This window comes from Aphis gossypii, chromosome 3, assembly GCF_020184175.1.
Source record: "Aphis gossypii isolate Hap1 chromosome 3, ASM2018417v2, whole genome shotgun sequence".
Lineage (NCBI taxonomy): Eukaryota > Metazoa > Arthropoda > Insecta > Hemiptera > Aphididae > Aphis > Aphis gossypii.
The window spans coordinates 53499031-53516754 of record NC_065532.1 but is presented as its reverse complement, the minus strand read 5'-3'; the positions used below and the strand labels follow the sequence as shown (position 1 = coordinate 53516754).

Genomic DNA, 17724 nt, shown 5'->3' with positions numbered 1-17724 from the left:
AACCTTAGAAAAATATATTTAGGTACTGCGTTGCCTGTGACAAATTAAAGAATATCATTGGATTTCTTCTGTATTAAACTCCGTTACCTAATTATGAACTAAAACATTTTTAAACATAGTTATTTGATTGGTTTTATAACTAAATATAAAATAAAATTCTAAAATTCTATCTTATTTTATTATCTGTAATCTATGACAATCTTATATAAATAAAAAATTATTTATTATCATGATCCAACATATCTATGTGTAGGTCCCTCTTTAAAGAATAAAATTAAAAAAAATTGTCTTCGAGGTGTACCTCTTTGGGTATAGGGTTACCTATATACCAAATTTCTGAACCACAAGAGCAATAGACTTGGCTGTGAATCAGTTACACTCTCACACATAAATATAACCTTTTATTAATATAGATTTCAAGATTTTACGTTAGTGGTTGTGACAGGACCATTTATAATAATATTATAAAAGTTATAAATATATATAATATTATGTTATATCGATCGAGTCACTCGTGAGTAACGAGGAAGACATTGCGCATTATATAGAATTTTAAACCTGAAAAAACTTATGTACAGAATAATGCGGTAATAATACATGTTTATTGTGTGCAATGAGATGAGACCATATATAATATAATATACATATATTAATATATTTATTACCGTCTGTCCGGTCTACTCCTCTGTTTTAAGTATATAGGTATAGTGTTATTACTACAACCGTACCTCCTATATTTGATATCCGCGGCAACCATCAAGTACGGTGTATATGTGTGTTTGTGTGTGTAAGTTCATATGTGTGTGTGTTTAAGTATGGAGTGTGTGTGCATAGCTCTACTCTGCATACCGGTTTTTAACGCCAACCGCTTATGCATGCGTATCGCCGCGCGACGGAGATCGAAAGTGGTCTTATTTGCAGCATCGCGTTGCCCACTCGTCGACTGCGGCGGCCGAGGAATAAATTTCTCCTTCTAAAGTCCTCCTCACACGACTGTCCACAGTATAACGAACGATAATCGTGCACGAAATGGATGAACTATCCAGATATTACCAGCACCTATACCGTACCTAACCTGCTACCACCGTGGCCGTGGTGCGATTGTTCTAAACACCATCTACCGCGTTATTTTTTTTTTAATTTTATCTTTAGTTTTGGTTTTCTTTCCAGTACTAAGCAATATTGAATTATTCAAAATTAAAGTAAATACAACGCATAATAGTGGTTCAAATCGTACAAATATGAATTCGTGGACGAATACTGCTAGAAGTGTAATTTTGTTCCTGACGTTGTTCATGTGTTTTTTCGCTGTTCGAAGTCAGACAGTCGTCCCTAGAACTGGCCATAAGATAAACGAACCACAAGGTAAATTTAAACTTTAGATAATACATAATATTATGCGTGTCATATGAAATAATTTACATAAATATTTTATAAGAAAATTGAATATTTTTAATTTTTAAGAATTTAAATATAACAATCTTCACTTTATAGCTATCGCATTTTAAATTCACAACAGTATTCATAAAGTGTAATAAGAAATAAATTACAATCTACAAACATTTCTAAAAATCATGTTTACCGTATAAGTAATATGTAGATATACATTGGTATAATAAAAATAAAATTTTATTCCGTTATTCTCTAATTTATATTATTTAAATATATCAATTCATAATTATTCATTCTTATATTAAGCTCATGTCTATTTAAATAGGTATTATATAAATGTTTCAAATTCGAAATAAAAACAAATATAAAAACCATACTATTGTTTTACCAATTAGAAATTAGTATAAATAAGTATATACTTAATGACTAACACTTATGTCCTTAGTGGTGGTATGATAACTCTAGTAAAAATCCGTTTATCTTATTTAGCTTTCTCTCGTACACAAGAATTTTTTTCGAATTGACTTTCATTATAAAATATTCTAGTCGATACTCTTATTTAAAATGCTTAATAGGCAATAACTAATCTGTTGAGTTATTATCTCAATCAATACATTTTGTTACTTACACTTATTAGTATTACAATAACAATATTAAATAAAGTATGTAGTACACTTATATTTTTATACTATACGCATGCAATTCGATAATCCAATTGTAAATAATGGAGATACTTAGGTACGTAGTTTACATAATATCATTGTGTAATAGCCGTAGTTAAGTTGATATTAAAGTAATGAGTCTTTTATTTTTATTATTACTTTTTAGAATTATCAAGTAAAATCTTTAACGGCTCAAGGATAAAGAATGTGGAGTATCCATTAAAAATTAAATAGGGAGTGAAAAACAAGTACATTTAACCTATAATAGAAACTATTATCTAGTTATTCTGTCTCTTGGTATAGATCCTTGACAAAATTTTATTAAAATATATCATAGAAAGGAAAAATGTTTCAGTTATAGTTTATCTAAACAAATAACAATGTATGAATGTGCACATTTGTGTGAAAATTAGTATGGAGAAAATAACGAGTTTCTTTTTTTAAATTTAGATTTAGTACAACATACTAGTGCACAACTAAACAAGTCAGATATTTCAAGTCCGGATTTTTTCCAATTAAATAATAACGATTACATAATACATTAATTTATAGTTAGTCTTAATAGACGTGATGGATTAAAAACGTTTAGACGATAGTGTAATGAAATTATTTGCGGATCAGTTTTTAAATTAACGTGTCCTTAAATTATTCTAATAAGAGTAGATTTTAATATGTGTTCTTAGTTATTTTTTATCGTTATGCTTATAACAAAATAATGAAAAAATTATAGTATTCATTTTTAGTTTTTAATACATATTTTACAAATTTTAGTCGGTCATCTACCTATATTATAATATTGTTATTTGAAAATTACTTATAATAATGAATATATTATTAATATACATTTAGTATTATATCCAGAATTCTTCGTATTTTCCGTCTTATATTAATAGGTATTTCTAATTTTTATTATTCTGAATTAGATTATCACCTTTAAATATTAAAGTTGTTTTATATAGCAATAGCATATATGCTAGGTACGTAGTATAATTATGAAATCATGAAATAACTGAAAATAAAACATAATATTCTGTAACGAAGTCTTGTGAGCTTTTTACGAATAATAGTATAGGTAGTAAGAAATATGATATTTCATGTTTATAATAATACGTCGCAAGTCGCAACTCATAGGATTGTTTATGATAATAATGAAAATACCTTCAGATCTTACTGTATAATTTATGGTCGTCGTTGTACAAATGTATTAAAGCGAAACAGTTTTAGCATGCTATTATCATGTGCTATACAATAAGTGTGTAACACTTTTTTCACCGACTAATGTGCGTAATTATATAGTACGCCGATTTTAACTGCAAACATTTATTTTAAACACCGAAACAATTAATATTTTAATATGAGCGCCAATTATAAAAGAGGAAGAGTAATAGTAAATCTAAGTTTATAACAAAGGCGTGTATTTTTTTTTACGATAATACATACAGCTTCATTGGTAGACATCTACCAATAATAATTTATTGTGTATACGATTCAATAAACGTAAAACGTACATGGGTTTGAAGGTCGTGACCAGTAATAATATTATATATATATATATCCAACTGTATCTTACCACTACTGAAAGTTATAACACTTATATGTGTGTGCTTTGCCGCTCGACTGGCTATTGTATAATATGACATTCAACCGGTATCAAAGAAGAACTTCCTTGTGTACTAATATGTCTCCGTTAAATATAGGTAGGTCTCAACTCGTCGAGAGAAAGTGGATATTTAACATTACACGAACCTATAATTTTGTCTCCAATCTCATTATCACGGTATATATATCTTGAAATATTGTTTTAAAATAACAAACATAAAATGTTATCAGATTAAAAAATAAATGCCCATGAATATTACACCATTATATTGTCCATTATTTGATAATGATTTTTTTTTCACATCTATCATATACTAATCTCCGTAATATAATTTAATAGCTACTTCTTAAACTCAATAACGTTACATAAGATTATTATTTATTTTTTGTTTATATACATGTATACACATAAGTATGAACAAATAATTCGGGTCCTACAAGTCCTTTTTTTTACACATTTTTATAATGTTAGCATACAGTAGTAGAGAAAGTATCATATTATAATGTAATGTAATATTATAATTTATAATAGGTACTTTTGTGAACAATGCTTATAGGTATAAAATTATATGGGCGTATAGTTTGCATACACAAGACGAGAAAATGAAATATTCCATAGATTATAAGCCAAAATTATAAATTTAAATTCAATAATTTCATAGTAATTTTCTATTTTAAGGTGTTTTTTAAATTTTTTATTTTAATTTGAATTGGTATTAGGTACAATATTGAATTGATAAAAGAAAAAGTTAATTATATTATCATCGTACAAATTCCATTATCCGTTACTTTGTTAAAACTACTATAGTTGTTTTTTTAAAGGTACTTATACAGTATACACATATAGGTATAAAATAGTTATAATATATAGGTATACCTATGTGACGAAGTCATAATTATGTAATAAGTGAGGAATCTTAATATGATATTAGATAGGTATCCAGAAAAGGATTTCTATTCCATGTAGATAAGTTTTCTGTAGCCGGGGGTATAAATACTTGTACAAGAGATCTGTATCAATAAAAAACACGTTTGATTTATAAATCTAAAATAATTATTAATTTATTTTAAATAATACTTTACTGTAGGTAATTATATCAGAAGATAACTGTTAATAAATCTATATTTGAGTACGCTCGTGTTGATGGTGACAATCGAACTGACAGATGTGTATCATTCTAAGTAATAAATATTAATTTCAACGGAGTCAAAAAGTTTCGAGTGTATATATTTTATGTTGTTTAATTTTAAAGTGTGTATTTAGTTTATAATTTTATATGGGATGTACAAAATATTATACTTATATAGCTAAAGATTTTATAAATAAACATGTATTACATTGTATAATATTAATGATGTACCTATATATCAATATAAAATTGCATATACAATGAACATATAATAAATTTTGTTAGTTATGCAATTATAAAGAAGAAATGTATATTTGACTTAACTTGAGTAATATAACGTGATAAAAAAGAATATTCATGCACGTTCAAACATAAATGACAGTTATTAAAAATTAACGAATTAAACATTAGTATCTACCTATAATCTTATAATTATTAATGTTAGTGAATTTGACATTTCCCCTGTAAGTAAATTTAAAAATAAACGTTTCATTTTGTGGTATATTATATTATTGCCTAACTTATAAGTTGTTTAAAATAAAAATATTTTCAGTGAGTTATGCATAGAAACTCAATTAAATTCAAAATAAAAAATTATAGGTACTAATAATGTACTGCATTAATCATTATTATTAGGTGTATCTTAAGGTCATGCATCAATCATTTACATCTTCCTTTTTCTCAACATTTATGTCTCCTCTCCTATTGAATGAAGTAACAGTAGGTATTATTATATTGTTTCACAATGTATTTATACACACATTAAATTAGTAACAACAGTATAATTTTATCTCTATTTTCGTACAGATATTACAAGTATGAAATATTACTATAATCTATGTTCATATTTAAATATTTTATATAATAGTCAATATTTATACTCTTGATTTAGTATATTTTAACAATACTATAACAATGATAATGGAGTACCTATAGAGGTATTAAATTAAAGTCGGCTTATAATTATAAGGTATAGGTATAATAAAATAACAATTAACAACTTTAATACATTATGATAAGCCGTAAACAGATTAATTAGTATTTAACCGGTTTACATGTTAGATAATGTTTAATATTATAAATTTTAAATTCAATAGTTTGAATACATTTTACCTTAAATGTTAAAAACTAACTTGTAAAAATATTATAACATATTGAAAAAACTACGATTCTTGTATATTTTTATATTTAAATTTTTTATTGTGACAATTAATATTAAGTACTTTCCTATGTAATAATGTATACATAATAACATACATTACTACATTACAATGTAATGATTACAAGCATGAAAATAGTCATCTCATGTTGTATATAGGTACCTACTATATTTATTAATTATAATAAAATTATCAAATGAATTTCTATAAAATAATACATTTCTATTCAAAAAATTAGTTTTTGGATGTAAATCATAAGTTTTTATTGATTGATGATCAAAAATCGACGAAAGAAAATGGAAAACTTTTTAATTATTCAAGATGTTTGTTACTATTATTTTAAAAATATGTAAATTATATAGCCGGTTATAATTACTGTATTAAGTTGTAGTATACATCTGTCACAAAATAAGAATTTGGTTTAAAACGCATTGCAAGTTACAGGTAGGTGTGTGTGTGTGTGTGGACTAATAATATTTAGGTAAGTTACACCAAGTAAGGTTGGTAGATAGGTAGTATACCTACCAATGTATTTTATGCAATTTGTTTGGTATTTACTAAAAATTAGTATAGATTTATGATTTCACTGAAAACCGTGATAAATATATCTTCGACAGTGCGGATGATAGAAAAAAAAGTTTTAATACAAAAAACATTTAAGAATTTCAAGATGATACGTATCGGAAAAAAAGTTTTGTTGTATCGATAACCCAAAAGATTTTATCGTAGTTTTTAAAATTATACAGGCTTTCAACAAATGATGAATATAAACATTATAATATGTATAATATCATGATTTAATAGCTTTATATCCGTATCAGGTCTATCTACTATTTTTTGTGATCATAACAGCCAAGCAGTAAATAGTAATTATATCCAGTACTATCTCTAATATTCGTTCACATAATACCATATAGCTGATAGGTACGTATTATATAAATATATAGGTACTATAATACCTATTAACGATCTATATAATCAGAAAATACTTACTTTATATATATAAATTTTACACATTGTATGAATATTTCGTTGGCGTAACGAATTTTTCTTTAAACGTCGCGTAGGCACTATTTATTATTATTATATACCCATACAATAGTGGTTAAGTACGTCTTATTCAATACATCTCACATACATACCTATCTCCATTCTCGTAACATAATGCGCATACGAACATATTATAACTCAACCGCCTACATGTTATTATATGTATAATATATTGAAATGATTCACCAATCGTGTTCACCCCCATATTAATCTTGATTTAAATATTTATTCAAATTCTAATTTTTGGAATTATTAATCATGCAAAACGACCAGTTTTAACTTATTTTTTCAAACGAGAACATTCTTTTTTTACTATAAATTGTTTAAAAGATATTTTTTTAACTCTATAATGTATCCTTATTGTTTAATCTAAATTCAAACGAGTGGTTTCTAAAAAAAATGTAGGTATTTAATAAAGATAATTGTAGTTTAATATAATAATATATAGGTATAGGCTTATAAAGTATTCGGGCCCGTGATGGCTTATAAATTATTATTGTATCTAATCAATATTTATTAGCATTTTATGATCTTTTCAATTTTATGATTGATTCACTAAGTATATCTATTTTATAAAAAGTTAGAATCGGAAACTCTATATAACGGTAACACCATAAAATGTTTGAATATTCATAATTTGTAAATATGGTTTTCAAGAGAACGTTATTACGTCATAATAGGTGCTTGTATTGTTTTCGTCTTAACAAAGTACAACACAGCTCATTTTTGTTCAGTAGAATCAATATTGTGTTGATAGAATTATAAAATTTAAATGTAAAAATACTATTTAGGGTACTTCCGTAAGCTTTTATTGATATTTATTAAATTTGAATATGAAGTGAGCTATGAACATTTCAAAATTTTAATATTTTACATTTAATTATGATTTAAATACAATACTAGAGCTATCAATACAAAATCAGTTTTAACGAACCCAAATTAGCCGTTTTGTACGTATGTAAGTAAGACGCCTATAAAACATTCGGCGTCCACTTAATCATACTTAAAAGTACCAAAAATCAAAAATTGAATATAATATTGAATCGAATAACCCAGTATAGGTACAGTAGGTCGCTAAGTACATTCTATTCAATACATTTCCCACGCCTACTTAACTCCGTTTTATCGTAAAATCGCGTGCAATACATACATACAATTTGATAACTTACATAACATTCCATCATAAGCTAGTATATAATGTACATATATATGCGCATTATAAATTATCGTGTAGGTATCGTTATTATTTATTATGTTTATTATATTTATTATTATTGTTATTGTTTTAATAATTATTGCACCGACGTGCTCTAATACCGATACGAATCAAAATGTGTTATCCACTCTTGAAATTCTTATCTGTTTGTTGTGTGTAGGTGGTGATATAGTCAGGCAGAATAGCATTACGCAGCAAATACTGGCGCAGTACCTGCAAAAGCGTCTGATCAGGGCGGGCGGGAGTGCTCAACAAATCGTTCAGCCACAGTTGCTATTGCCGACCGGTGGAAACGATTTGACGGCCGGTGTCGTCGGTTTAAATAATAACGGTATTCAGAGAAATGTCGCCGAAAATCTTTACGACGGACGTCCCGATGACGATGACGATTCCATCGAAGACGCGCGATATTATCAAGGTTAGAATTCAGACGACGAAAATTGCGTATAGTGTATTTATATAATAATATATAATACCTATCCTGAAACAATAATATTAAATTATAATCACACTGTGAATCAAACGCTTTATCCCCGAAATTAGGGCCTGTTCATAGTAAGCTGATAAACGGATTAGTATATCAACACAAGGGCGAGAGAATAAGTAGAGTAGCTATATAATATAAGCTTTTCGAAATAGTCAGAGCACTCAGAACCCGTACTGTTGCAACAACTATAGCGTGTATAGTGTATAATTTATATTTTGTGTCTACTATCGTTTCATTATTTAGAGGACTACAAATATTTTCGGATAAAATATGAAAATATAATATGAAAGCGAATTATTCAAGATCAAGACAATTCTATATGCCTATATATTATGATAAGTGTACTGTTGTGTGATTTTCTTTGTTTTAGAATGCGGGATGCTAATTTCCTAGTTTTAGTGAAACAATTATATTTATATCGAGATGTATATCTATTTAATAAATGCCAGTAGGAACCTTTAGGTATAGTAAGTAATTGAGGGGTATACTCTATATTGGCATACCTGTAGGTGTTATAACATTAAATCTACTTAAGTTAGCATCGTATTATTATTTATTATATTATTTTGTGATAATTTCGTAAAAAGTATGTAAAAACAAAAAATACAATATTTATTTTAATAATGTTCGTAACCTACTTATTATTTTTCTTACTGTTGTTTTGTGTGTAAAAACGTGTAGATATCTGTAAGCTGCTACATTTCGGCGGTTCAGTGCGTACATGTGTTAATTACACATTCGCGCGTTTTTCAAAAATAACATTTGAAATACATTTAAAACAATTGAATATCAAAAAGATATTAAAAAAAAATAATTTTAGAAAAAAATGTCACTTATTTATGGCTATCGGCATCTTCCTCCTCCTCTTAATACTCAATGAGCATCAGTTAAAATATAAACACCTAAGGTCACACACTCGAAAGTTTAATATAAGTATACCTTCAAAAAATATATAGCAACATCTATCATTGGGTAATAGAGGTATACCTGTAATACCACAATAACATAACATCTATGAGACTAAACAGCTAAGACTTACAACAGTAAACATTCTATTTTGCCGGCATTATATTATTATTATTTGACATCGTTTACGTGTTTCAAAAGCTACATCAAAAATCGATTTAAACCACGTTCGCTCTATAGTAAATTTATTATAATACTTTATATAGTGTAAACAGTGAACGAAATATAACCTAGGGGTTGAGAATACGAAATCTATTATGTGTATGTAATATGTATATATGATATAGTATATTAGTATCTAACAGACCGTGTACATCTACTATAAACTGTTTTTTTTTTTTTTATCAATCTTCACTACTTTTATTATGGATGAGAAAACTTATTAGCTAAATGTTGTAATACGAATAGAATACTTCATGCGGAAATTTGTTGTAGTAAATATTTATGGGGCGAGGACAGTGAACGACAAAGTATGCGAGTTATAATTCGTGATCCAAGCGGAGGTCAGGTCATGAAAAACATATTTAGAGTTTGACCAAATCAAATCCTTGACCAATTTATTAAAATATTTATGGGATATATACATACATATATGTAGAGAGATAGATATTTATAATTAATTACCGACTTTAATACCAATTTATATTATAATTATAGTCTACAGATAGATACAAGGTATTAAGTGATGAAGTTTAAAATTGAAGTTCATTAAAAAAAAAAAAAAAACGTGAAATGTATAATTATTAACCTTACTATAGAATTCACAAAAATATATCGATATTTGATATACGTATCAGCTACTTTATTTTTTGAATTCAATATATTATTCAAACAACACAATGGACGAAAAATTGCAATACATACCTACGTAATACATCATATTCGTATTATAGTTATAATATACACAATGTTATAATATTTTAACAATCATACGTTATAATTATTTTTATTGCCAAACAATAATACTTTAAATCTTATTAGATGGTATCAGTTTTGCGTTTCAAATGATATTGAACATTAAAAAAAATAAAGGTAATGTTCCTAATGCCATTATAAATTTCGTTATTTTCTAAGTGGATCTCATCTATTGTTTGGTATTTTGTAACGTATATACCGCCGAAATACTACTCTACTAGTAATAAACTCACAAAGTAGCTTTATGCATCGCCTATATTTGTTATAAAAATAATAGGTATCAACAATCCTTGATAGTAATTCTCACGTCTTACAATTTATATTTTAATATCTATTATTACATAATTTAGGTATAGGACATACAGGTGTGCTTCATAAGATAATCATTTCTGATTTCATAAAAAAAAAAAATATATTATTATACAGATAATGTAGACTGATACTAGAAGAATGTAGGTACCTTTCACGTAATATATAGTACATTAAATAGTAAGTAATATTACTATAATAGTAGCTTAGTATAGATGCCTGTCTATATCATTATTGTATTGTGTGATAAAATTGTTTTTTGTCATTTTAAGTACCTATCTATCAAACGCGTTATTCTAACTATGTATATGAATTCACGAATAATATAACCTAATCATAATAATCATTTTTTTTTCCACAATCATTGTTGATAATTGAAAAACCTATATAGTTAGTAAATCACTGCTACAGACTACAGTTATTATTCACAATTTAAACCGTTTTAATCAATACTCGCAGTTCGGAGTTCCTACAGTAAAAATAATAATTAAATATTGAATATATTTACTCATTATTTCATCGGTCATGTCACTGAACTTTAATATAATATACTACGTAATACGGTACGTTTTACATAAATATATTATTTATATACACGGGTACGTATTTAATTTTCTCGTGTGGGTGAGAGGGTTGTATAACTTCGTTTTTTACAGCCCATTTTATATAATAATAACACAAATTAATAAATTATAGTACAATTATATTATGTATATAATGTATATTTTAAAATTATAAATTATAATATAAAATATGATTTTCTTTTTTTAAGGCAAAGTTTTCAATAACCTCATTATCTGCAAGATCATATAATATTATGTATCAGTATCACATTATATTTTTTGATAATTGGCACATACAAACGTTACAAAAAGAAATCAATGAGAATTCACCCCTCTTCGTAAATAAGTCTTTGTATGTACCGACATCATTGGTGTTTATACTATTTTAGTATAAATATTCAGATTAACCACCTTCTTTATTTTATCATATGACTTCACCGTATACTATACACAAAATATAATGGTATGAAATACTTAAAGTCTAGTTATATTGATTCCGTAATTTTTAAATAGCAACCATCGTGCAATACCCTAATAGTCCTGATATGCTTACAGGATGAACTAATAAATGCAATTATTATCAACTAATCAATATTAAAAAAATATTTTTTAGCACAAATCATTAATTATTAATTAATATAATTAATAATATATAATAATAAAAAAAATGTTAGTTTCGTTAATAATTTACATTTTCCAAACACATATTTTTGTTAGGTACATAAGTCATTTACACTACAAATATTATTCAATTATAAATTTTATATATATAATTTTTTATAAATATCTGTACCGACAATCTAATAATGCGAAGAAAATATCTCACGTAAATGCTTAAAAATATATTTATTTTTTTTTTATGTATATGCGTATCGTTTGAAACAATAACTTATATTCCTATACACATTATTATAAAATTATGTGTACGCGGAAACCAACTATTACAATATATTAATATGTATAATTCGTTTCGCGTCAGTAATTTTCATCATAATAGTTCTTTATACCGACAAATGGGTACTAAAATAGTCAAATATATGTATTTTTAAAATACCCTCGAAGGTAACATAATGAATATATTAAAAATATTTATAATTATTATTATTGCAAAAATGTCAAACATTTTTAATAATATTTAAGTACCTATACATGATTGACGTGTTTGTTTTGTTTCTAAGAATTGTATACCCGTGATTCGTTGGCCAACGTCTAATGTGATCACTCATCTGATTACATCAAAAGAGTATTATAAGTTTTTATAAATTGCTATTACATTTCGTGAATAATACATTTTTAAAACTAGTTATTTGTAATTTGGTGTAATATGTTTTTCAAGTTGCTGACCTCGGATGCAAAAAATAAAAAATCTAAAACAAACTTTTTTTTAAATTTTTTTCTACGCACCATTTTAAAATTAAATTTATATGAAACATATTATACACGTCATATTATATCGTAAATAGTTTATTATCTTAACTAATGCGGCAATGCGTTTAATACACGTCTATACATAATCAAACGTTTAACCTAATATTATTTATTTATATGCAATATAAATCATTCAAAAATCGATATAATATAAAGTATAGATAAGTACTTATGTCCAACGTACATCAGAATGTATAGTATCTAAACATACCTATATGGATATATTATTTTTAAAACCATTTTAGAAGGTTACTTTTGAACCTTGAACCTATATTGGAGTGCAACGAGTTACTGTACCTCGGGGGTCTGAACCTGAAATCAAAATAAACCTTACGGTTAAAGTATATAATGCAGAAATATAAAATGTAGATCGTATGGTTTTAATAAACAATAAAGAGTATACGAGAATATAATATGACACTGAACAAATGGATGGTATTTTAATATTTTTTTTTTTGTTCTCATATAACTGTTTAATAATTTTAATACTTGATATACTTATCCATACATAAATTATACATACATTTCATTAAACAGTATAAACATCGATATTCAGCAACAAAAAACTAGTATTAAAGTGAGTGGCCAAGGAGATATTATAATGCATTATATCAGTCAACACACATCTTAAAGATGGAAACAATTTGAGTGAAGTTTTGACCCTTTCGCCACTTTAAAAAAAATTTACGTTTTATCTCTTAAAATTTGCATTATACAACATACGTAAACAGGAATTCTTCAAACTACTCATCATGTCGACCTAAGTGGCTAAGTACCTATAGGTAGGTATAATTTAAAATATACAATTGATACTAATAAGTATGAACAACAAATGTTTCATATGATAACTGTTAAGTTCACTGAACATAAACACAATAGTTTATAATACCTAACAGCAGAAATACCGTCACAATTTAATTATACTTATTTTAAATACCTATTAAAATATATAAAAATAATTATGTATCTAATCATAACATTAAGGTTTGAACAATAGGTACATTATAATATATTTATGTTAACTTTGTTTTACACTGTTTACCTAAGTTTGGTTTTAACTAATAATTATTTTAATAAAAACTAAAAAGGATATTTCAGTGAAGCGCTTGAAATAACATTTGACTAAAATGCTGAAATATATTATTGGTTTCATCATTTGATTTATTAAAAAATTAGAACTAGATACTTCGCGTATCGAAGAACTAACCTAACCAATAGCAAATTGTTAAATGAAAATAAAATAATAATTATTATAGTAACAAAAGCCTAAAACTTCGATAAACTAGATTAACCTAACCAATGACAACCAGTGTAGGTTGTGACAACCTACAAATTTAAATATCTTTAAACTATTATAGGAATATTTTGTTGTAATACCACCTAATTTTTTTTTCAAATAAGAATGCTTTTCGTTCTCTTTAAGTTATCAAGTACCTATATGATTTTTTTTAAAATTTTTATGTGTTTAAAATTAAATTAAAAAAGTTTATTTTCGAGTTTTTAATTCTGTGTAACTACTAAGTATAAGAGGTCCATCATCCATTATATAAACATAGTTGCTAAAATAATTTAAAAATTATAGTGGTTATTGTTAGTTAATCGACATTTTATAGATCATAAAATTTTACCAAGTTTAACAAATGCAAGATTCAATTTTACATCTAATTTATAATTTTGTATAACTATTTTAAGAACTTTTCCCTTATTATGTAAATTTATAACTTAACTACCTTTAACCCATTAAAAATTTGATTTATATATTTAATACACCATCATTTTCAAACAAAAAAATCATCTAGTTACTTAAACAACAGTAAAAAAATGGGTTCTCATTTGAAAAAAAAAAGTTTGTAACGCTGCAACACAGAATTAACTATTATTAGACTTAAGTCTTAAAATGGTATAAAATTTAAATTATAAAAAATATTTCGATTAAGTAAATACAGATACATAAACATACCGAAAATCAGAATTGAAAAAATGTATTATTGAAGAAAATAATAGAGGTGAAAATGTTTAATGGATCATCCTGTATACTGTATAGAATATAGATACATTGTTTTTACTTTGAAAAATCGGTTAAATATGAATCAATTAACAATTCTATGTGATTTTATATGTTATAGGTGAATGCAGCAACAATAATTGTGTCGAAGATAGCGCTTCTGTCATAAATAAGTGGTCATTGCCACTTTTACGATCGGGAGACAAAAAATTATACCTGGGAATATTTTTTAAGGTAATTATTTGGAAGCAAGTGAATAAAAAAAAATCAATTTGAATTACAAACGAATATATTACCTATTTTTGTTAATTTAGGCTAACTGGTACAAAGCCGCTCAATACTGTAGATATCATGGAATGCATTTGGCTAGCATAAGTAGCCAAGAAGAGAATGACAAATTGGAAAAATACATTAAAGACAATGGTAAGAACACTCTTGATGAATTAACAGTCGTCAAAAATTTACCTACTATGTATAGCTGTCGTATAGAGTGTAGTGTGATAAATTATAATTATAAAAAAATATAACTAAAATTTCAAATTGTTTAGGCTTAGGTCATGAACACTTTTGGACTTCTGGTACGGATCAAGCAGAAGAAGGATCATTCTTTTGGTTAGCCAATGGCCGGCCGATTGGATTTACTAACTGGAATGCCGGGGAACCGAACAATTTTAAATATGAAAATGGCGAAGAGGAACATTGTTTAGAGTTATGGAATCGAGACGGCAAAGGTCTAAAATGGAACGATTCACCATGTTCGTTTGAAACTTTTTTTGTATGTGAAATGTGAAGAATTATAGGAAAAAAATCATTAAGAATAATTGAATTAATTGTACTATAAAAATATTGAGCATTACTATAATTTATATTTGTATCACATTAGATTTAATTTGTAAATAATTGTATTAGATAAATCTCTCAATAAATTTAGATTTAATTATTTAAATAAAAAAAAAATAGTTTCTAAACTGATTAAAATATATGTATTATTGTAAAAGGTAAGTTATCAGTTAAGTAAATATTAAGAAAAAACCTTTAAAATATAAATATAATTAGATTTACGTTTATATAGTAACATCAAACTAGATAAAATGTTAAAAGGTAATATAAAAAACACTCCAAAATTTTTTGGATGTATGTTTATATAATAGAAAAAATGTTTTAATTATTTTTAGTTGTTATTTAATTAATTTTTAACACTTTCAACGCCCCCCGCGATTTCGGCAGTTACACCGCGATGTCACGTCGATGGCATTAGAAACACAACTTTGCAGTCAACTCTACATTGATTCATAAAATTGTAATTTGACATTTGTAATATTACATTTTTATTAATAGTTTTTACCAGTCTTATGGTCATTTTCTTGTATATTAATTCATACAGTATACAAACATATTAAATATAATATTTCCTAAAATAAAATAGCCATAAATAAATCGAAAAATAATAAAAATTTATTATAAAGTATTATCTTTGTAAAATGTTTCATAAAAATAAATAAAACATGTATAGGCTATTATAGCATACAAATTATTAATACCTATACAGACATATGATTAGTAAACTTATAAGTTATTAACAAGTCGTACTTATATTTTTTTTAATCGAATATAACATTGGTCGCTGAACAAAATGTAAATAAATATATTATTACATTGTTTATTGTCATTTAAAAACGCATTCGAAATGAAATTTTATCCAGTGCTGTAACCTAATATTCTCTCTCTAGGTTTTAATGTTATAATTTCTAATTCCTAATTGTTTACTATACGTCTACACATCTACATTTTCTTATATCTGTACAATTATGTTGATAACTAGTAACTACGGTACCCTCAGGTACCTATACTTAACTTTACTAAGAATGTATGAACGTCATTGTAATCCTTAGATTGATATAATACCCTAATGGCTAATTAATATGTGTTAAAATTTCATTTTTTAATTCGAAGTTCGAATATTATTAGGTAGTAGGTACTAACACTATACTAACAATAATACAAGACCATAACTTTAAACTTTTATAAACAAATAATGTGTAATATAGAACAAACCAGAGCTATTTTTACTCAAATGGAGTTGTTAAAAATAAAGGTGATTATTGTAAAGCAACTGAATAAATTTTAATGATTCAAACCATATGTAATAAAAGTTACAGTTTGTATACAAAGTTACTATAAACAATATTAACTGTGCGACATGGTACGTTCGTATTATAGGTAGTAGCACCCACGGTACCTGCATTTTTGGCTCTATTATAATGTGATAGATACCTTACTTTATTTTATTTTAATCTCGTCCCTTGTACTACCATCTTGGATCCGCGCCTGTACTGAATATCATTTTATTGACATTAATGTCTATAAAATTATTGTAATTGATTTTTGATGTAGATCATGATAAAATAACTTACAATAACGGAGTACATACTACATTCATCACTCATCAGTCATCACCATGCCAATTGTCAAATGGAATGTAGTGAAATTCGCAATCGGCAATCGGACATCAAAGATTTTTACATGAGAACCTTTTTTAAAGTAACTTTAGGTATTTACATTTCTATTATAAATTGAGAATATTCAATCAGTAAATGATATTTTACAATTGGAATACCTATATGCTAAAAGTTAATAGGAAATTAATGTTAGTTTTTATATTTTGCCTCGAGAAAAAATAGAATAAAATGATTCATACACTGTAATAACATCTGCAAATGAAAGATACTCATTTAGGGATGGTGTCTAAAACGTCAAAGTGGAGCTAAGTAAAAGTGGAAACGTAGGGAACTAGGATACGAACGAGTTATTGATTGGAAAAATTGGATGTTGGCCTTTAAAG

At 26.1% G+C, this 17724-nt stretch overlaps 1 protein-coding gene across 1 annotated transcript; it reads left to right on the top strand.

Annotated features, from left to right (window-relative positions):
- Positions 1 to 889: 889 nt before the first annotated feature.
- On the top strand, positions 890 to 16241 carry LOC114126158 (mannose-binding protein C-like). Its single transcript, XM_050203960.1, has 5 exons — positions 890 to 1365; positions 8370 to 8627; positions 15004 to 15116; positions 15197 to 15305; positions 15431 to 16241. Exons 1-5 carry the CDS (start codon positions 1242 to 1244, stop codon positions 15670 to 15672), a joined length of 846 nt encoding a protein of 281 aa, XP_050059917.1. The 5' UTR covers positions 890 to 1241; the 3' UTR covers positions 15673 to 16241.
- Positions 16242 to 17724: the final 1483 nt, after the last annotated feature.